The sequence below is a fragment of the Berghia stephanieae genome, chromosome 5 (assembly GCF_034508935.2).
Source record: "Berghia stephanieae isolate SIO BIC M18660-M18661 chromosome 5, UCSD_Bste_1.3, whole genome shotgun sequence".
Classification (NCBI taxonomy): Eukaryota; Metazoa; Mollusca; class Gastropoda; order Nudibranchia; family Aeolidiidae; genus Berghia; species Berghia stephanieae.
In genome coordinates this window covers 16944439-16967400 of record NC_088364.1, presented here as the reverse complement: position 1 = coordinate 16967400, position 22962 = coordinate 16944439, and the positions used below count along the sequence as shown (strand labels likewise).

The 22962-nt window shown below is 36.3% G+C and overlaps 1 protein-coding gene across 1 annotated transcript in view; it reads right to left on the bottom strand.

Annotated features, from left to right (window-relative positions):
• Positions 1-22962, bottom strand: part of LOC144972502 (uncharacterized) — a 42476-nt gene that overhangs the window by 18889 nt on the left and 625 nt on the right. The window contains exons 3-10 of the mRNA XM_078913780.1: positions 21341-21547; positions 19618-19783; positions 18582-18669; positions 11866-11990; positions 8354-8477; positions 5767-5952; positions 2241-2360; positions 1378-1516 (exon numbers count right to left, since the gene is read on the bottom strand). Of these exons, the coding sequence (XP_078769906.1) occupies positions 1378-1516; positions 2241-2360; positions 5767-5952; positions 8354-8477; positions 11866-11990; positions 18582-18669; positions 19618-19783; positions 21341-21547 (1155 nt within the window). The remainder of the gene's footprint in view (positions 1-1377; positions 1517-2240; positions 2361-5766; positions 5953-8353; positions 8478-11865; positions 11991-18581; positions 18670-19617; positions 19784-21340; positions 21548-22962) is intronic.

Here is a 22962-nt window from a genome sequence, read left to right as displayed (position 1 = left end):
ATGTCATTTACTAAAAATATCAGCCAATGAAGCAGTAGTGAGTCACTCACCTTTGAATCAGAAAGTTAATGGTTTGAAGCATGCTTGACACATTTTGTGTAATCACTCTCTTTTCTCAATTTTTTGTTTTCTATTTCAACTGGCAGAGTGATGCAATAGTTTATTGTTATTATATAACAAAAATACAAGGAGTATATATGGCTCATGAAGTAAAAAAATACATAAATATACAACTTTTCAGACTTTGGCTTTCATCAGACAACAGACAAGACACGCAGATAACGATGGGGAAGATTTTTTAAAAAAAAAAAAAAAAAAATTTATATAATCAAGTAAAACTATGAATGAAAAAAAGGGAGACAGGGGTGAAGGGGACAGGAAAGAGAATGAAAAAGAAAAAGGTATGTATGTTAAAGGGAAAGGAAAGAGAGACGTAGGTGGGAACATTGACATTCTGGTGGAAAACATGAAGAGAGAGACGGTGGTGAAAGCTAAATCCACCCCACATATGGATGCTGCCTCTGCCAAAGTGATCATGCTGAATCTCGCAAGCATCCAAATGATGCCCCCTTTGTCTCCTTCACACCCTTAAACGACCACCAGCAAAGTAAAGATTAGTCCATCTGATGAGTGTTGGCCAATAAAAGACGCCGCTGGCGATGTTTAGGTGTCAAATTAATTCCGCGTACAAACCAGCTTCTGAAAGACGGTGCCGAAAAGTCATAAACGATACTGTTTCTAGTATCCCAGCGACTTCTTGACTGGTTTCTGTGCTTGGTAAAAATCAATTTCATAAATGGCAGCTCATAATATAGCAATCTTGACATAGAGTTGTCGCTCTTGGTCAACCGCTTCTTTGCCTATTGCTGGAGGTCTCAGTTTCTTCATAGGGACGAAAGAGTTGGCTTATTGTTGTATGAGAACAATTTAGCCATCTTGCAATCTCTCTTTGTGATATATGGCCTCTGCCATGCCAAGGGCCTGTTAACACTGTTGTTCACTTAATCTAGGCACATTGTATATGTTAAATGTGAATGTTCAGTTCCCAGCAACCAATCTAGTTGCATGTGCCACATGTCTTTTTTGAGCTTTTGCCCCTCAAATGCACACTTTCCATTACTAAAAAGCAAATTTTGATGATGTTTTCAATCGTGATGAGATCCTACAAACACAGATGTAAAAAAAATCAAGATTTTGGTGATATCTTTAGAATAGTGCGTTACTTTTGTGTATCAGTATTAGTATATAATTCTATTACAGACTATAAAGCAATGATACTATCATTTACATACCCCATGTATTGAAAAGTGTGATTGACCAAAACTTTAAAATCTCGAACTTTCTCATATGTATACAAAGTAGGGTCATAGCACAAACCTCTGGACTGTTCCAAAGTTGACTTGATTGTCTTCATAAGAGGAAAAGTTCCCTGGACACAAAATGTACCAATGAAGTCATCATCCGCTAAAGAGGAAATGAACAACCCACCTAGCTGGTTGTCTTTTACGTAGTTCACCTGGGGAAGAAAGAATACCCAATGACTAAATGTTGGTTTGTCCATTACAGATTAACTTACTGGAACTCATGTATATATGAAAAAGTATTTTGTTAGACAGCTAGTACAAAAAAAAACAAAAAACAACAGACAACTTGTTTTGTATTAAAATAATGTTTGGTTTGTAGCAAGGGTAAATAAAGGTTGCATTGTTTTGTGCAATGGGCATAGCAGAAATAAATTAAAAAACAATTGAAACTATCTATAAAGATGTATACTGATTTTCCTGTCTAATGTTAACACCAGCCTTTGTTTAGTAGTGCTTACTTGAATCCAGATTGTTAAATCGTAATCAAAACATGAAAATGAGCACCTCGCTATTCGCAGAGACTTACATTGTAAGAATAATCCTTCAGAGCCATGTGGCCTATGAAGCCAAAGTTAAATATTGTTTCTGTAGCATTACATAAACAGAATTGTTGAATTCCTCTTGGACTTGGTAATGATGCTAGTCATTGTAAAATACTTTAAAAAGGATAAATTTACCAGAATTAATCATCAATCACTGATGGGTGGACAAAGGAAACAGCAATATGCCCTTCCTTCATTGAGGAGCTTGAACCCCCAGGCTTCATTAGATTGTGTTGTAAGTCCAATGCCATACTGTTATGACAAACCTGTTTCAAGTGTGCTATAACAAAATATCAAGTATGTTCATGTGCTTTATTTTGCTGAGTAAGATCACCTTGTTGACAATACTCTGTGAGTTGTCATATGTAACCATCTCTTCGTCACTGAAGGCAAATGGGACTTGGTGCTCCTCATGAAAACTCTCCAACCATCCTGTGGCCAGAAGATCGCAAATCTATGAGACAATATATAACTGGCATTACTTAAAAATCTGAACGAAATGTAATAAAAGAAAAGGCAGGTAAAAAGATATGAGAATTAAAATAAATCTTGAAAATTACCTTCTTGCTTTTATAATTTAATTTTTCTTTCCTTATTTTATTTGACACTGTATTCATAATTCTTGGATGGATGCATAATTGATTTGTATTAAGATTATGATCTATAATTTATTACTATGCCCTAAGCTCATAGCCTATTCTTTAAAGAGGAAGCCACAAGCAACCTTTGAGGAACACATTTTTCCAACATTTTTGGACAACACTTTTATGCATATGGTGTCATTCCTACTATCAAAGCCAATGACATGGAAATTTAAGCTTACCACCAGATCTCTTGGACAGTATTTCTAGCTCGGGATCTTTATCTTAAGGTTTTATTAAATTAAATGAGACCATAATTGATTTCATTGCAGATAAGATAGCTGTACTGGACGTCAACCTTACCTAAATATTTCAGTGCCAGGAGGCGCATAAGGTCTGGACACTTTCCTTCCATTTCATCTGCCATCTCTCCTTTTCCACCACCCGGTGCCATGTTGTTTTGGGCTTTCTTTCCCCTCTCTTTCACTCTAGAATACATCCTATGCCACTGCAGAATAGTTCTTTTTCCCTCTCCTCAAGACATACCCAATCAAATTAACCTTTTCCTTCTCACCACCACTCTAAGTTCCTCTGCCAAATCCAAAATCCTCTCATTCCTTACATGTTGTTGCCATTTTATTCTCAATATTCATCTCAAGCATTTATGTTGGAAGGCATCCAGTTTCCTTATTTCTTCTTTTATTAATTTTCATGTAAGAGTACGACAGGACTATTGTTTCAACCTCTGTTTTTTTCCTATGCTCTTGTGTTCCAGATTGTACCAAGACTCTGAAATGCTCCATTTGCAAGCCCTTTCTGATTGCCGGATGTCAAAGAAAGTTCAGTTATTAATTCTTGCAAATTTGTGACTCTCATGCCTGAGTTAATCAATTTTTAGTTTTTGTTAAACAATGAACCGATAGTGAGTGGAGTCAGTGAATGTATGGGTAACAGTAAAAAGGTAATGAGATAAAGCCAACACAGTGTAGTCGAGATAAAATAAACTCGCTTAATCCTCTCGTGTTCAGATTATTTTTGGGGGAGTAGATAATGAGTTCCCTATAGGGCCATGTCAATCATGTAGACATCCTTTGATGATATAAGCAGCCCTTTGATGTCTGCAGTCACATTTTCATTTTCTACGGTCACTTATGGCTAAACTCCGCCCAGAAACGATTTCATAGGTCCGTCCATCACCAAATTTCAAACTTTTGTTCTCGTGAGTTCTTAAGTTTTTTGACAGAAGAACGATTGGCTACTGAGTATCTTGACCCTTCAACGATTGGTCGTTCTGACAGCTCATGTGTCAACAGCTGTCAACAATGAATTGAATCATCGCTGAAACACTGGAAGACGCTCATCGCATAGTTGCGTCACAATCACCACGTTGATGAATAAATTATCCAGGCACGCTTGATAGGTAAAAAAGCCAAATTATGTTCTAGTTACATTTGAAACAAAGTATATCACTGATCTAGTCTCATTGAGCAATAAAGAATGATATAAAAATCAAGAAAATCGGCCGATAAATAAAAAAGTTGCTAAAAAAAAGCTAAAATAAACAAAAGCAATTTTTTAAATCAAATTTATTCCTAAAACAGTTGGTTTTCAACCGATTTTTCAGAAACAAGGACCAATGTTCTTCTTTTTTCAAGCTGATTTCAGCAATGTGACTTTCAAATTCCTCAGAATTATATTTTATACTTTTAGATTTTAGCTTTTAGGCCTACTCAAACAGGTGTTATATTCATTGCATAACAATAGCGTAAGACATTGACGGTGAGAAGCGTCTTCATTTCGGCCAGCTGGCTAGATAGCCTGTGATTGGTCGAAGACTTTGAGATGCTTGATTTACAATTCTACACGAACGGATAGTGGCAGTAGATCAAAGAGGTGTAACAAATTTAATTACTGACTATTTTTCTTGGTGCTAAATTTACGAAGTAATAATTTCGCATTAAAAAAAAATAACTCTGAAGTTCCTATCTCTTTATTACAATAAAATTGATACCACGAATGACAAAATCGCCCCACAAATAAGGGAGTTCTAAATTATTCATAATTTTTTTTTAAGTTTACAATAATTGTCATCAAAGTCATTTTTCATCACCAAAGTCGTAATATTTTCCTGATTTTTACCAAACAAAGTGCAATGTCAATGATTTTCACCCGGAAATAAAATAGGATCCAAATCGCAATTTCTGCAACATAGTTTCTTTTATGTCGGCAAATTTATAAAAATCAAAGCTGAAAACATCCTGCGACAGTGACAGGCCTGTCATTTCCTTCACAACGATTGGATTTTACTTACTGAGGCCAGTCTTGACTACCCCGCCCATGAATATTTGGCCATTGTCAGTTGTTGCCGGGTTGAATCTTAAAGAGTTAAGATAAAATCTTGCATAAAATAAACTTTTTGTCCAGTCCACTTTTATTTTTTCCTTATAAACCAATCAATCAAAGTCTGGTTTAAATAAACACAAATTAGTCTCTGACCTGTAAGAATAAACTGTGCTCAGCCACAATGGCCTTCTTCCCCACTCCTATGTGCAATCCCCACCCAAATAAGAATAGGCTTGCATCGTGGATAAAAAGTCATGCCCTCATGAACATGGGAGGCTACTGGACCCATCACACATTTTGAATTGAAAGGTTGTTTACCTTGAAAATGGATAAGATAAACCTTGCTTGATATACACTTTTTTTCTGGTCACAAGGTGTTTATCTAAAGTGACCTCCACTGTGCTAATATCCATTCAAGTGTCAATAAGTAGCCTAACTATTACAGGAACTTATGGATAGTACCAGAAATTTCATACAAATAGTGTGTTTATATAGATATATAGCTCACCTATAATGGCCTCTGATGCAACAGGAGCTTGGCTACAACAAGAAAATTTTTAATCCCTGTTCATTGGACTAAATAATTCATATAAATCAGGCATGGCTATAACGGGGTAATATTTCTTGAAACACAGCTACAGCAGGGGTGTGAGTTGCAAGTTTAATACCCAGTTGAGAAAAATGTACTGCTCAAGAAGAAAAGAGGAAAGCACACATGGCACACATAATATAGGGAACGGAGATGGGAGGGCTAACAGTACTTATCATGAGTACTATTGATTTTTCTCTATTTATTTTGTGGAATATGCCCTTTCTGCAACATATATATATATATAAATATATATATATATATATATATATATATATATATATATATATATATATATATATAAATGTATATATATATTAGATGCAGAAAGCCATAGTGTTTTGTACCTCATAGTATGCCAGCATCCCATTTTGTTGAGAGTATGGTCCTGGTGAGCCGGGTCCAATATGTTCAGCTCCAAAGTACTGCAGGCTCTCATTCACAAATCTCAAAGTTCGCCCATGTGATGGGATACCCACAATCAATTTGTAGCTCGGTACATCAAGATACAACAAGAATCGAACAGCAAAATCCTGAAGAGAGATAGATTGTTTTTTTATCTTAGTGATAAGACTTGCAACAATTAAATAAAAAGTAACAGCAGCATTGGTCAAAGGAATATCTAATAATTTCAAATGATTCCCAGCTCGACATTAAAAATAAATAAATTATGGTGTTGACTAAATCTATCTTCAGGGGATCAGATTGTCATATAGGGAAAGTGACCCAGGTTTGAGACACTTTAAACTTTTTCTACATTTGATTTATTTATCTATCGATTAATTGATGCTCTCATGGGCTTTGTTTTCAATAGATGCATCTCATGACAAACTTGTCGACATTATGTTTTGCACCATGTAAATTTTCAAACACGACTTCCATCATATCAACTCTGGATCATCAGGTGCGGCTATGTGGTCTAGTGGTATGACACTTGCTTGAGGATCGGAAGGTCCTGGGTTCGAGCCCCGCTCAGCGCATAGTTGAGTCCTTGGAAAAGGCTCATTACTCACATTCTCTCACTGTACTCAGGTGTAAAATGAGTACCTGGCCGTTAACAGCGTTGTCTCTGTCCGAAAAAGTGTAATATCGCCTAACAAAAATCATGTCCCGTCCTACATCTTAAGTGTTGCTGTTGGCCAGGGACCTCTTGTAAAGCGCTTTGAGCACGTTAAGAGGATATTGCACTATATAGAAGCTCATTGTTTTTTTTAAAGGTTGAAATGATTCTGTGCTAGGGTTGATACACTAGACCATGGTTGATATGTTCTTTATCAAAATTGTAACTTGTCTTATTCAAGTCCCTGTTTACTCAAGACATGTCACCTATATGACGTTATGATTGTTTTTTTTATTAATTTCTTTACTTTACATAAATATTCACACCTTTTAATTCTCTTGCTTTCTGTGTACACAACTTCTTAAAACACCCATTTTTTCCACTTGTCTCTTTTCAAATGTAAAACAATCTGATCATCTAGTTACAAAGATACAATTTTTGAAAGGCTAATCCAGTGTTGTTACACACACCAACCTTCAACTTTCAGTGTAAAGAACCTTGGCCCATCATACCCAAGTGCATGAATTGCATGCTATCAAACACGTCTCTTTATTAGTATTAGACATAAATACATATATATGTACTGAATTGGCAAAACCCATCAGATGTCGCTAAGATAATATAATTTAGTTTTTTTGTGAGCTCCATCAAAGAGAAATACGCTCTAAATACCCTCTCTAATACCCTAAAATCTGCCTCTAAGGTGGAGGATTTCAATTCAGAGCTGAGAACCAAAATCTTTATCAATATTACATATCACATTTGTCGTCACTGTTTGCTCGTTGAAATGCAAGTCTGTGCGTATAAAAACAAGCTACCGTTGAGTCAGTATACTGACTGCGCATTGCTATAAACAATAAGCAATTATCCAACATTCCATTTACTATCCCAAATGAAATATTGTGTCATCAATTAAATCATATGACTAAAGCATTTTTCTTTCAATTTTATATCATAATTGGCACTATAAGATATCTAAAAGTCAATATCAATATCTGAAAACAAAAATAAAATCACGAATTACATAGTAACTAAGAGTACTGAGAGAGCAATCAGCTAGCGAAGGTTAAGTCACATACTAACCTCTTCCTCCTAAAGTATCACGTCGTGCAGTCAAAAAGAGGGAAATAAAGTCAAATTATTTGGTTTGTGTTACAGAAGGACTTAAAAAAAAAAATTGAGTATGACTGTGGTGTGCAAGTGCTGTTGTGATAATAACGTAACTGCATTTTAAACAATTTGTTACATGTATGCATGTCTTGTATTTAAAAACGATTTTCTACATTATTTAATTTTTGACCCCCCTCCCTTCATATGTGAATAACTTCAGCCCTAATTAAAATAATTACAAAATTTAAACTGCATTTTGTCCTAAAATGATGCCTCTATTCAAATACATAATTTGATTCAATTTTTTCAGACATTAGACAAGGTTTGCAAGTTCACCACACATAGGTTAGTGAATACACTTCAAAGAAATATATAATAAAGAAATATAATGAAGTGTTTATGATACCTTTGTTGTGACAAAAATAGGTACTAAACACATTATCTATTATTGTGTTGCTATGTGGTCAAGAGATATATTATGCAGCTCCAAACCTAGGTCCCTTTTTGCGTAGCACAAAATAGAGTCCTTTGAAAAGGCTCTTTGCTTACATTAAATTTCATCATACTCAAGTGTAACATGATTTATTGGCCAGTGAAAGTTTTGTCTATGTCAAAAATAATTGTCATAATGCCTCAAGGTATCACATCTTGTCCTATATGTATTTTTGTTGTTGATTAGGGGCCATGTGTACAGTCCTTTAAGCACATTGAATGAATAATGATCAATATTTTTTCATTACTTGTGGGAAGAACAAGAAGCTTACAAGATTCAGAACAGTGAAATATCCCTCCTCATCACTTCGTGGGTAAAGTGCAGATTGGTGTCCTATAATAGGGAGGTCTTCTGTGTAGAAATCATAGGTCCTTACAAGAATGAAATCTGCATATCTGGAAATAATCAAATTAAATATGACCTTAATCATGATAAGCTTTAGGATCAAGATAAAACATATTAGGATATATTAAAAATGCTTTTGATAGTGTGCAATTCAGTCAAATCCAAGATCTTCCTGCAAAAACAATCATAAATAGTTGTAACCAAGACATAAAAATACATAGACTACATTCTATTTTTTTTCAATATGTATGCAAATGAAAGGAAATTATTCTGTAAAATTTCAACAATTGAAAATTCAATTCAATTCATACAATCAATTAATCATTCATTCACTCTTTTTGAAAGTGTCAGTGGTAACTTTCATCGGAGGCTGCCTAGTTTGTCACTGGCTCCAGTTTAGCGCAAGTAGGCCTTAGATGATTTCTTTGCCTTCCTTTGTTAGACTGTAAATCTGATGTACAAAATGATGTGTAATTACTTAAGTTTTATCTTGTACCTGCATATAAGAAATTAAGATACCAGTTTATTTGTTTTACTACAGAATATTTTGGTCTGCCTACATTCAATTCAGCCTTCAACTTACTCTTTTTATAACTTATAATGAACGCGTTTTTCACACAAACTACGTTGATCTGTATACAAACTTTAAAAAGAAACATGATTATGTCTTGATAGAATATTCATGAATAAGATCGCGTTATCATTTCAATTAAGTATATGAGTATTAATTGATGACAGTATTAATTACAGCACTTTAACTTTAACACTGTTAGTTTTTCATTATCCACCTTCAAACTGGTGGTGTAGACGTAGAGATAGCTCTAAAATGCCAATTCAGCTCGTTTCATTTTGCATGCAAATCATCACTCTGTAAACCAGCATGCTTTCCCACTGTGGGCTGTGACAAACTGGAATGCTTCCCTTACTTAGAGGACATTTTTGTCGAGTAGCCTATACAAATACATGTCTATCAAGACAGCTTATCATAATTAACAAAAAACAAATGTGATATTTCTCAAATTGAAATTATATACGAAGAGTAAATGAAAGAAAGATAGACGTCTATCAGATAGAGGGAAAGAGAGAGAGAGAGAGAGAGAGAGAGAGAGAGAGAGAGAGAGAGAGAGAGAGAGAGAGAGAGAGAGAGAGAGAGAGAGAGAGAGAGAGAGAGAGAGAGGAGGGGGTTGAAGTTGAAGAGATTCTAATGAGGATAAATCTAAATTAACTAAACAGATCAAACCGTTTCTTTTTCAATGAAAGAGAATGAAAAAAAAAAACAGCTCCCGACAGTGTATGGATATTTGAAAGGGAAAAGTCTTGAAAAATAATTGACCCTCCAATAAACCGGCGTCCGTGGTCTGCTGCTGTCGTCTGCTTGAGTTGGCCCCAGGCCCCAGGGTCTGCTACACGTGGGCCTTAGTCGAAACCTTACCTAATCGATACTACTCATTAAGGTCAAATTAGTGAGTACTTAGTACTAGACACTTTCCCCGCTTAACTATAGAGCAGTAAAGTTAGGTGCCCCAAACGTAAACAATAACAAGTTGCTAGTGATTTCCGTTAGGGACCGGAATAATTTACGCACAATATAGGTCTCCCAATTTTGTAGTTTGAGTTGTAGGCAATACACTTTCAGTATTGAAAATATGTTTACATAAAATCTAACAGTTGCAGAAATAATAATATAAGACTAAATTATTATGAAAATCAGGCTCCGAATAATTCTCGTTTTGTTCATACCAGCGCAATAATTTGCTCTGGTCTAAAAATAGATAGACGTAACTTTTGATAAATTTTACCTTTTTGTTCCATAAAATATCCATATCTAGACATTATTTGATGCATGATCGAGTATTTATGAATATGTGTTTCTTTTGCCACCTAACAGCCAAATTTTAAAGGTTATTTTCTTTCTATTATTTACATTGGAACGTGAGCTGTCAAGACAGGAACATGTGGTTTGCCACGTGCTTCTCGACCTTTGTTTACGTTTGGGGCACCTAACTTTACTGTTCTATAGAGCAGTAAAGTTAGGTGCCCCAAACGTAAACAAAGGTCGAGAAGCACGTGGCAAACCACATGTTCCTGTCTTGACAGCTCACGTTCCAATGTAAATAATAGAAAAAAATAACCTTTAAAATTTGGCTGTTAGGTGGCAAAAGAATCACATATTCATAAATACTCGATCATGCATCAAATAATGTCTAGATATGGATATTTTATGGAACAAAAGGTAAAATTTTCTAAAATTTATCAAAAGTTACAGTCTATCTATTTTTAGACCAGAGCAAATTATTGCGCTGGTGTGAACAAAACGAGAATTATTCGGAGCCTGATTTTCATAATAATTTAGCCTTATATTATTATTTCTGCAACTGTTAGATTTTATGTAAACATATTTTCAATACTGAAAGTGTATTGCCTACAACTCAAACTACAAAATTGGGAGACCTATATTGTGCGTAAATTATTCCGGTCCCTAACGGAAATCACTAGCAACTTGTTATTGTTTACGTTTGGGGCAGCAAACTTTACTGTTCTATTCCAGATGCATTTATACCTGGATACCTGGATACCTCTGTATAGAGCTTTTAGACTTGGTGTAGTCTCCTTCGCTCCTCCTCATCTATTAATGATTGGACCAATTTTTATAATTGAACTTGTTTCCTAGGATGTTGCTTATCTCCAACTCTGCTTTGAATTTATTACTGATACTGTGGTTTCTTGCAGTTTATTCCAGTTATTTACAATTCTAGATGAAAAAAGTTCCTTCTTTCATTTGTTTTAAAACGTTCTTTTTCCAGTTTCTTGCTGTTTCCTCGTGTCTGAATGTTCTTGTTTGGTTTAAGAAATCCTGCCTCTACCCTGTCTATTCCCTTTACTATTTTATATGTTTGGATCATATCTCCCCTTCTTCTCCTGTAATCTAAGGTCGGGAGATTTAATTCTTTCAATCTCTCACAGTAGGTTTTGTCTTTCAGGTGTGTGATAAGTTTTGTTGCTCTCCTTTGCACTCTTTCCAAACAGTCTTTGTCTCCCTCAAACTTCGGATACCATATGCAGTTGTAATATTCCAGCTTTGATCTAACCATAGTCTTGTAGACGGTAGTCATGTGTTTTGTTTTCAGATTCTTGAAATTTCTTTTCACTATTCCGAGTGTTTTACTAGCTTTTACTTTATCATTGTTATAAATTTGATTTAATTTATATTCTTTAGAAATAAATGACGCTTCAAAGTCTTGGGGAGATAAAGAGGCAACTCTGACCAAATTAGTCAAATTATATATAGGTTTGGACCTGCAGCTTCTGTGCCATTTGAGCGACTGTTCTCAAGCTAAGAAAGACAATCGCTCAAATGGCACAAAGTTGCAGGTCAAAACCATAGATAGATAGATAGATAGATAGATAGATAGATAGATAGATAGATAGATAACATACTGAGATATAGCTTGTACTGGGTAGAACGTCTCAATTGTGTCCCGATCTCCACTAATAACCACACTGAACAACAAACTGGACCGTCCAGTTTGTGAGACGTCTGCTCTAAATGTGTTGGAGATCGTCTATTTTGGAGGTTAAAAAGTAGAATAATGAGTGCAATAGTATGATTTAAAAAATCATCATCATCATCATCATCATCATCATCATCATCATCATCATCATCAACAACAACAACAACAACAACAAAAGAGCCTTTTTATAGCACTTAATCGGGAAGAAAAGTGTGATGTCAGTTAACTGGATACACAATGGTATCTTATTTTCTTGTCTAAATAATATTATATGCTGGTCGTCGATAAAGATCATCCATCTTCGCTTTTTTACGTCCCGTAATCCTAAAAACTGTCTATACATCCTGCCAATAAAATAGTTATGTTACCTTAATGTAATCTATTCATTATTAGTACTCCGAAGGACTGGTTACATACACACTCCAGAGGATTTTGGACCACAAAAGAGTAGAGGGTTTGATGTCACGACTATTCACTAAACGGACGTGCTAAAAATGCTTTACGGCGGGTTCCGTGTTAGTAGGTCTAATCAGTTAGATCATCTGAGTTCATGGGTTCAAAACCAACAACATTCAGCATGTGGGACGGGACATGTGCTAATATAATATTTAGGGGTCAGTTATGACACTGTTACTGGTCAGGTAGCTACTAATTATACACATGAGTGTAAGAAAAGAGTCGTTTTCTAGAACTCAATTTTGTGAAGCCGATAACGGGACTCGAACCTGGAACCAGGTGTATTAAGCGTTCTAAATATTAGTGTCGAGCGGAAGTCTCGATGATAGCCTACCGACCTCAAGTCATCGGCCACCAACACTCAAAACTTCCCGAACTCGATGACCAAGGAAAAGTCGGGAATTCCCGAGAAGTAGCACTTCAACTGAGCTTTGGGTGGCTTTTTTGTATTAAAACTTAAAATACATTAAATAAATTCACTTTGTATAATAATAAAACATTGATACCTATAACCATTTTGATCTATTTACGACGTTTGTGTTTTGTTAGCTGTTTAAAATATGATATAACGTCAATACCCAATACCAATGACTAGGTATTGAATGAAAGCACCGATGACTAGAGCGATGCTCGAGACTTTTTTGAGTCTCGAGACTCAAAAAAGCATCGAGACGCAAAAAAGTCTCGAGCTTCGCTGGAATCATCGCCGACGAGAGAGGGGTGAACAATGCAGATAGTACACATTGTTAGTAATTCAGAAAAGTGAGTGGAGCAGGCACTTATGTTGGTAACAACAAGATATGAAGTGAATAGAAAAGTGCCAGAAGACAATAGAGAATAAAATTTTTTTTTTTTTTTTTTTCCGCGGCGGTGGTGGGGTTTGAACCTGCGACCTTATTGGTACGACAACTCCGCCTGGCAGGTGAGAGCGTGGCTCTACCGTGTGAGCTATCCACGAACACAAAAATATTCGTTTCAAACTCAAAGTCATTACTAGATCCCTCTCTCACCCACTTCTTGAGATCGCCGATTCGTTCGTACACCACCATCGCGAATAATTTTGACCAGCAGTTAAGCTTAATAGCCAATATTCTCAACACAAACATATAACATAGAAACGATTGAGACATTGAGTATGCTCCGGTGTATGGGGTGAATTTTAATTCAGAAAAGTGAGTGGAGCAGGCACTTATGTTGGTAACAACAAGATATGAAGTGAATAGAAAAGTGCCAGAAGACAATAGAGAATAAAAATTTTTTTTTTTTTTTTTTCCGCGGCGGTGGTGGGGTTTGAACCTGCGACCTTATTGGTACGACAACTCCGCCTGGCAGGTGAGAGCGTGGCTCTACCGTGTGAGCTATCCACGAACACAAAAATATTCGTTTCAAACTCAAAGTCATTACTAGATCCCTCTCTCACCCACTTCTTGAGATCGCCGATTCGTTCGTACACCACCATCGCGAATAATTTTGACCAGCAGTTAAGCTTAATAGCCAATATTCTCAACACAAACATATAACATAGAAACGATTGAGACATTGAGTATGCTCCGGTGTATGGGGTGAATTTTAATTCAGAAAAGTGAGTGGAGCAGGCACTTATGTTGGTAACAACAAGATATGAAGTGAATAGAAAAGTGCCAGAAGACAATAGAGAATAAAATTTTTTTTTTTTTTTTCCGCGGCGGTGGTGGGGTTTGAACCTGCGACCTTATTGGTACGACAACTCCGCCTGGCAGGTGAGAGCGTGGCTCTACCGTGTGAGCTATCCACGAACACAAAAATATTCGTTTCAAACTCAAAGTCATTACTAGATCCCTCTCTCACCCACTTCTTGAGATCGCCGATTCGTTCGTACACCACCATCGCGAATAATTTTGACCAGCAGTTAAGCTTAATAGCCAATATTCTCAACACAAACATATAACATAGAAACGATTGAGACATTGAGTATGCTCCGGTGTATGGGGTGAATTTTAATTCAGAAAAGTGAGTGGAGCAGGCACTTATGTTGGTAACAACAAGATATGAAGTGAATAGAAAAGTGCCAGAAGACAATAGAGAATAAATTTTTTTTTTTTTTTTTTTCCGCGGCGGTGGTGGGGTTTGAACCTGCGACCTTATTGGTACGACAACTCCGCCTGGCAGGTGAGAGCGTGGCTCTACCGTGTGAGCTATCCACGAACACAAAAATATTCGTTTCAAACTCAAAGTCATTACTAGATCCCTCTCTCACCCACTTCTTGAGATCGCCGATTCGTTCGTACACCACCATCGCGAATAATTTTGACCAGCAGTTAAGCTTAATAGCCAAATATTCTCAACACAAACATATAACATAGAAACGATTGAGACATTGAGTATGCTCCGGTGTATGGGGTGAATTTTAATTCAGAAAAGTGAGTGGAGCAGGCACTTATGTTGGTAACAACAAGATATGAAGTGAATAGAAAAGTGCCAGAAGACAATAGAGAATAAAAATTTTTTATTCTCTATTGTCTTCTGGCACTTTTCTATTCACTTCATATCTTGTTGTTACCAACATAAGTGCCTGCTCCACTCACTTTTCTGAATTAAAATTCACCCCATACACCGGAGCATACTCAATGTCTCAATCGTTTCTATGTTATATGTTTGTGTTGAGAATATTGGCTATTAAGCTTAACTGCTGTCAAAATTATTCGCGATGGTGGTGTACGAACGAATCGGCGATCTCAAGAAGTGGGTGAGAGAGGGATCTAGTAATGACTTTGAGTTTGAAACGAATATTTTTGTGTTCGTGGATAGCTCACACGGTAGAGCCACGCTCTCACCTGCCAGGCGGAGTTGTCGTACCAATAAGGTCGCAGGTTCAAACCCCACCACCGCCGCGGAAAAAAAAAAAAAAATTATTCTCTATTGTCTTCTGGCACTTTTCTATTCACTTCATATCTTGTTGTTACCAACATAAGTGCCTGCTCCACTCACTTTTCTGAATTAAAATTCACCCCATACACCGGAGCATACTCAATGTCTCAATCGTTTCTATGTTATATGTTTGTGTTGAGAATATTGGCTATTAAGCTTAACTGCTGGTCAAAATTATTCGCGATGGTGGTGTACGAACGAATCGGCGATCTCAAGAAGTGGGTGAGAGAGGGATCTAGTAATGACTTTGAGTTTGAAACGAATATTTTTGTGTTCGTGGATAGCTCACACGGTAGAGCCACGCTCTCACCTGCCAGGCGGAGTTGTCGTACCAATAAGGTCGCAGGTTCAAACCCCACCACCGCCGCGGAAAAAAAAAAAAATAATTTTTTATTCTCTATTGTCTTCTGGCACTTTTCTATTCACTTCATACATTGTTAGTAACGCGTGCGTCGCTCGCGCAGTATAGTCTCGAGACTCGGGACTCGGGACTCAATACGAGAAGCATCGACGACCAAGATTCTCGAGACGAGAAAAGCATCGAGAACTAAGTGGAGGTCGGGAAGTTCTCAGTCGTCGATGACCTGACTTCTCAAAACCTAAAGCATCGTTGACCTTTTGGTGACCCGGATGCCCTCCCCTACCGCGTTCTAAATATTCAAGTTCGTTTGTTATTTTTATTTATTTTTCATTTTGCTGTCAGTCTTGCCAGGTATCTTTGCAAAAATCCCTCCAACTTTTTGCCAGAGATCCGCCAACTTTATCCTACTTCACCTGCGACATTTGCCCAAAATCCACCAAGAAATCCGCCATTTGATTTAAAACACTTTTATAATCAACAATAACGTATTGTCTCAGAATAAAAATTATGTTACTAAACGCTACTCATATATTTACAACTGTTTCCTTTTTAATGGCATGAAGATGCGGAATTTCAATTTTGTTTGAGCGGAAGTTAGACTGTCGGATACTGTTTTCACCTTCGGATAATCTGAATACTATTCAACAGTCGTAACGTCACTTCCTTCCTAACGACACATGGTAACTTAGTAACAATGGCTCTAAACGATCGGAACAATGGCGGACGCCCGTATGAAATATTTCTCCGGCGAGCATAAAAGCGTGTCCAGTTAGGGGGGGGGGGGAACATAAATTTGACCATGTTTTGGCTTTTACACATTCTGATCACAACGCATATGAAAAGTTATAGCCAGCATGAAGAATAAAAAGTAATTATTTTCTTTGTTTAGAACCAAGACGGCCGCCGTTGCCGGGCGGCGTGACATCAGACTACTGAATGGTTGTGTAATATAGATCTAGGCCTACAGTACTCACAATAGGTGCTCTTAAAAGTCACCTTATGGGGAGGGGGGAAAGAAGAAATAGTTAGACTTGATTGCTATACTTTTACTTTTTAAAAGGGTGTATAAATCATCATAACCTGCCAAAAATACCCGCCATCCGCCCGACCATTTTCCCCAGGAACGCGATGATTAAGAATCGCCAATTTGGTGAAAAATCCGCCAACCTGGCAATACTGCTTGCTGTCTCCTTCCTAGGACCGCAGTGCGAAAGTCTTATAATTCAGAAAAGTGAGTGGAGCAGGCACTTATGTTGGTAACAACAAGATATGAAGTGAATAGAAAAGTGCCAGAAGACAATAGAGAATAAAAAATTTTCGCGGCGGTGGTGGGGTTTGAACCTGCGACCTTATTGGTACGACAACTCCGCCTGGCAGGTGAGAGCGTGGCTCTACCGTGTGAGCTATCCACGAACACAAAAATATTCGTTTCAAACTCAAAGTCATTACTAGATCCCTCTCTCACCCACTTCTTGAGACCGCCGATTCGTTCGTACACCACCATCGCGAATAATTTTGACCAGCAGTTAAGCTGTTAAGCAGTTAAATTTTTTATTCTCTATTGTCTTCTGGCACTTTTCTATTCACTTCATATCTTGTTGTTACCAACATAAGTGCCTGCTCCACTCACTTTTCTGAATTAAAAAATTCACCCCATACACCGGAGCATACTCAATGTCTCAATCGTTTCTATGTTATATGTTTGTGTTGAGAATATTGGCTATTAAGCTTAACTGCTGGTCAAAATTATTCGCGATGGTGGTGTACGAACGAATCGGCGGTCTCAAGAAGTGGGTGAGAGAGGGATCTAGTAATGACTTTGAGTTTGAAACGAATATTTTTGTGTTCGTGGATAGCTCACACGGTAGAGCCACGCTCTCACCTGCCAGGCGGAGTTGTCGTACCAATAAGGTCGCAGGTTCAAACCCCACCACCGCCGCGAAAATTTTTTAAAAATTTTTTATTCTCTATTGTCTTCTGGCACTTTTCTATTCACTTCATATCTTAGTGCGAAAGTCCAAATTTATGTGGAAGGGAAATAACTCAGTTATTACAAAAATCATGTTTCTCATTCTCAGTATTGTCCCTTGGTCTATTTATTATTATTTTTTTTCTGGATTTTTCTCAGATCGTTTGTCGTCAATCTCTGAGCTGTCATCATATCTATGATTGACTGAGAACAAATTTGAATACATCAATCTTATCATCATGGTTAACCTTTATAAAAATGGTCTACGTTGTAACAGTCTTGCCCTGAACTTATCCAAATGAAATGATTTAAACTGCCGATGCAACTGGACTTCGTTGTTAAAATCATAAAACGGGAAGTTGTAAGCAAATGATAAAGGCAAGAAATTATAACTCTAAAGAAGTCTGGTCAATGCCGTTGGAAAGTAAATTAGGGATTTAGAATGTTTATTTTGCTCGTGGAAATGTCTGTGCTCACCATATCGTTTCAAATAAACATGCGATGGGTCTGTTTGTGATGTAACTTGGATATACCTTTTATTATAGCTACAGATCTGCTATTCTAGGACATGACTTTGGCTTAATCCTATTCGCTCCTTCTGGAATATAGAGTATCTACGAGCGTCCGCCATCTGCTTCTGTCCTTGGCTATCTACTTGGTAACCCCCCAAGTGAGTCCTGTCATCTTCAGTTTGTCAGACAGTGACCGCCTCCATGTCTTTTCAAACGAAATACATTTTTATTTAGGCCAGAAAACTTTCCCTTCATATTTTGATTGGTTGAATTAAGCCTCAACTTGAAAAGAGTCTCAATAGGTTTTGATCTTTTGAGGGCCATTATGATCAATCGATATTTGAAGTAAAAGTTTTCTGGACAAAATTTTTAAAAATCGTTTTGTCGTAAGAAAGTGTTAGCTTGTTATAATTACTCATGGTAATTTATAGCAATACCTCAAGCAACGTTGTGAAATTTTCCAAATGACCTTGAACATCTTCTTTGATGACCGGTGACCAATCAATCAATATCCCATCCAATGACCTTCGAGAAGAAGAAACGATGTTTTAAAAAGAGCAAAAGTGTGGCTAATCGTCCTAAACAGTATTATGTAGTGTTTACAATGATGCTTGAATATGAGCTATAAACTGGACTTATAAAATTTGAGTAAAAGCAAAATACTTCACTGAGGTTTGTTTTCTTAAACCGTAAAAACAATCAAATTTCTTGAATCAGTTTCATCTTACATAATACCGGATTGACGCGCTGGGTTACAAAACCAATAAGAATTTAATAATATAAACCCGTTTTACAAGGATGGCAAATTTAAGCGCCCTTTTAATCCTAAAAACGATTCAAGCATTTTGGACTATTACATTCAACTTAAACCACAAGACTGATTTTTTTAATGTCAAAATATTATAGTCAACAATATGGGTTATGGAATCCATGAAAGTAGAATTAATAATCATAATACTAAATTGTCTACAGGCTGAAATCGAATTTACTACCTGACGGGATTTTTGTAACAGAAAATACAAAGATATAGATAAAACAATCTGAGAATTCCTAAAGTGACAAATTAGGAAGAATGTACTAGAGTGAGATAAAGATCTGATAAATTGTGTATGAAACAGTATCGGTATCAGAAAAAGCAGAAAAAAATACAAGGCTGATTTTGGGGGATGGCTTTTTTGTTTGTTTGCTTTTGTTTTGTATTGTATTTTCTTCTATTTTTCTCTCTGTTTTGTCTGGCACTATTTCATACACACTTTTTCAGAAACCAATTTAGAAAATACCGTCTCCTAAGGTCCCATGATTTTGAATGACTATTTTAACTTGTTTTCTACTTTTCAGTGACATATAATGAGGAACAAGCTGGTTTAAATCCGTTCACTTCTTAATAATCTGACGACAGATGACTCGGCTTCTTTGTCTGTAGTTTGCGTTCCGGACAGAATTATAAAGAAAATCGGTAAGCTATTTTCTCACCTTTCTCGGACAAAGTCTAGACAGGCATATGCGAAGCGTTCCACAGTTTCCGTATCGTTGGCGATCGCCTCAAACTCCAGGCTACCATCATTAGGCCCACCCACGGAAAGTAGAACTGACAGATTTGGATTGGAGGCCTTCATGGATATTAGGTAAGCCCAGTTGTCTGAATAACAATGGGAGGATCAACATTTGATGGAATGAATGAAGGAACGAGTAAATAAATAAATGGGTGAATCAACTATGAATACATATAAATGTACCAATCTATTATACTGAGCAAAATTAATATAATATGCTTTTGGAGCTGGTAAATACAAATATTTGAAATGTAGCATAATGGTTGCTTACTTCTATGCCATTATGTGTATAAAATTTGGAAAGATTTTAACAAAGAAGTAACAAGTTATTGAACAAACTATTAATCAATGTCTCAAAAACTCTTGTTCCAGTTTGGCGCATTTATTTACTAGTGGCATGAAAATGTCTTGACGAACCTAACCACAATTCAAAATAAAATAAGAACAATACGTGTTTGCCATAAAGACAAGTTTTAATAAGATTAACAACAATTCATTTTGGATTATACAGTGTCTTTCAGGGCCAAATCCGTTAAATCATAAAAAAGGAGGATGACAATGGTAAAGAATCCCCCCCCCCCCCCAAAAAAAAAAAAAAAAAAAAAAGCAAAAAAACCCAAGGTTTTTGGTCATGCAAAAACAGCCCGTCAATATTTTATATGACTACCTCTCGCTTCAATAACAACGAATTATATTCTGTATTGACCGTATGTTATTCATAATGATTGTATTTGGAATACTGTTCCACTCTGACATAAATTGTCGAAGTTCATTGATATTGTTCAGACCCTTGCTGTGACACATCTGCTGAAGACATCCCAAAGATGCTCAATGGGCGAGAACCAAAAAAAAAAAAATAAATTTCAATTAAAAAAACAAAGTTGCTAAACCTCAAAAAACGTGCTTTTCAAAAGGTTACTCATGCTTAAAGCTATATATCTTTGTAACTTCTCGTTTATATTTGATTAAATTTGGCACATCTGTAGAAATTTAGTTATTTAGTCATTTTCTGAAGTTTTGCGAGTTTCTGCTGAATAATGCGCTCGATTTAATGATTCAAAATTTATGCTGTTAAATTTTAATCTTTTGCTCAGTATATTATTTAACTGTCAAAACTTATGAGTGAAAAAGATTAAATCCTGTCCCTTTACTGATCATTTAAAAAGGCTCCAGTCAGTGGACGTTTTAATGTAATGAAATTGATGAGTGAATGAATAAATTAATTGCGATTTTTAAAATGTACCGCTATGCTCTTTTGATCGTTTAAAAACTCTTATCGATCGAAAATTAAAGAATGTAAGTTTTTCTGGATTTTTATTTTGTTTAGATAGAATGTATAATGAATATTGTCTAAATCATTTAATGCTATGAAAGATTACGTTGATAGGTGACAGTTTTTAAATATTCTTATTACCTGTTCTTACCAAAGGTGCTCAAATGATTTTATCCGATTAGCCCATGACCCGATACTATTATGATCAACCGATGATTGGGATTGTACACTTGACAAGTTTTGACCAATTAAACATGTAACCGATCTATCGTTAAAAAAAGGGGGGCAATTAGCAACAATCCCATAACAAATATCTCTAAACCACTCCTCGGCTAAAATATTTTATTGTTATCAATCGATCCCCATTTACCTTCATCATAAGCGCCAGCAGCCATCAGCCCTGCAGTCTCTCCATCAACCAATACTGGTCCATACACTATATGTGTACACAAGGACGGATCTGTGACGTCACTTATTCTGAACCTACCACCGTCCGGTCTGTACTGACTCTCTTGGTCGATCAAACACACTCGATGGTACGGGCCCATTTCGGGACTGGTTTGTGGCTTGATACAAGCTTTGGACATTGAGTGAAATGGTTAGAATAAAACGATGTTGAAGTGTCGGTGGACAACTTCTGAGACCAACGAAAAATAACCAATACTAATACTATACAGGATACTTCAATAAATAACATAAGACAAGCAATGATAGCTGACGTTTTTGATTACCCCTTTATCAGAAACAAGGGTCTTACATATAAATGAAAAACATCTTCCGCATCGTCTTGCACCTCCTGGTCTAGGAAGTAAACATTGCAATATCTTGTATCTTTGCTCTTTTCCAATATCCCACTTTACGGATCATCACATGTTTTCTTTGAGAATAAAAACCCAAATACGTTTGATTTTCCTGAAATTAAATATGAAACAATCACTTGAAATAACTACTTCTGCTGTACTGGGCGTACCTGGCCGTCCACAGCGTTGCCTTTGCGAGAGAAAAAAATGTTGCTGTTTGCTAGGAACTCTTTATGAAGCGCTTTGGGCACATAATTTAGTGTAAATTGCATTATATATATGTTCAAGAAAATCCATATCTAAATGTGACCCACCGCCCAATCTAGTATAGTTTAGGGGTGAACCAGAGGATGAAAAGCAACTTTAAGTTAGAAGGATCAGAAATTGAAGACTATTATCATTATTATTATTATCTAAAGAAAAATTGTGGAGCGGGCACTTATACCAATAATGATGAGAAAAGTAGGGTATGAAGTGCCAGATGAAAACATATAATAAAAAGTCACGGGGTAAATACAATGTATGCACACCTTTAAGACACCATGTATATATTTCAATACATGTGGTATAATACCTACACACCTATAAGGCACAAAACATAATGTACAATGCATGCACACATATAAGGTGCCATTACATATTTCAAAACATGTGGTAAGCTAAAAATACATACACACCTATAAGGCAATATGTATGTATAGTATTTCAATACATACACACCTATAAATCAATATATATATATATATATATATATATATATATATATATATATATATATATATATATATATATATATATATGTATATTCAAATTCCTTTTCGACAGAGACGACGCTGATACTGACGAGAAACTCATTATACATACGTGGCCCGCCGTCCCAAAACATTATCATTTTGGTGTGATTGAGACGATGAAAATTTAATTTGTAAACAAAATGATTAGACTTGGTTTGAGTTTAAACGTTCTATTGAGAAGAATGAGTACATTGTTTGAAAGTGCTGAAAGCCAAAATCTTATATTTTTGACCAATTCCATGGTTGTTTACCTTTTTGGCATCTGTCTCCCCCCCCCCCCCCCGACATAATACCAGATTCAGACAATGGGTTACGGTTACATTTATAAGGGCGGTGACAAGAATGTCAGAAAAGAGACCTTTCCCACAGCAGGACACGAACCGTTGACCGACACAAGC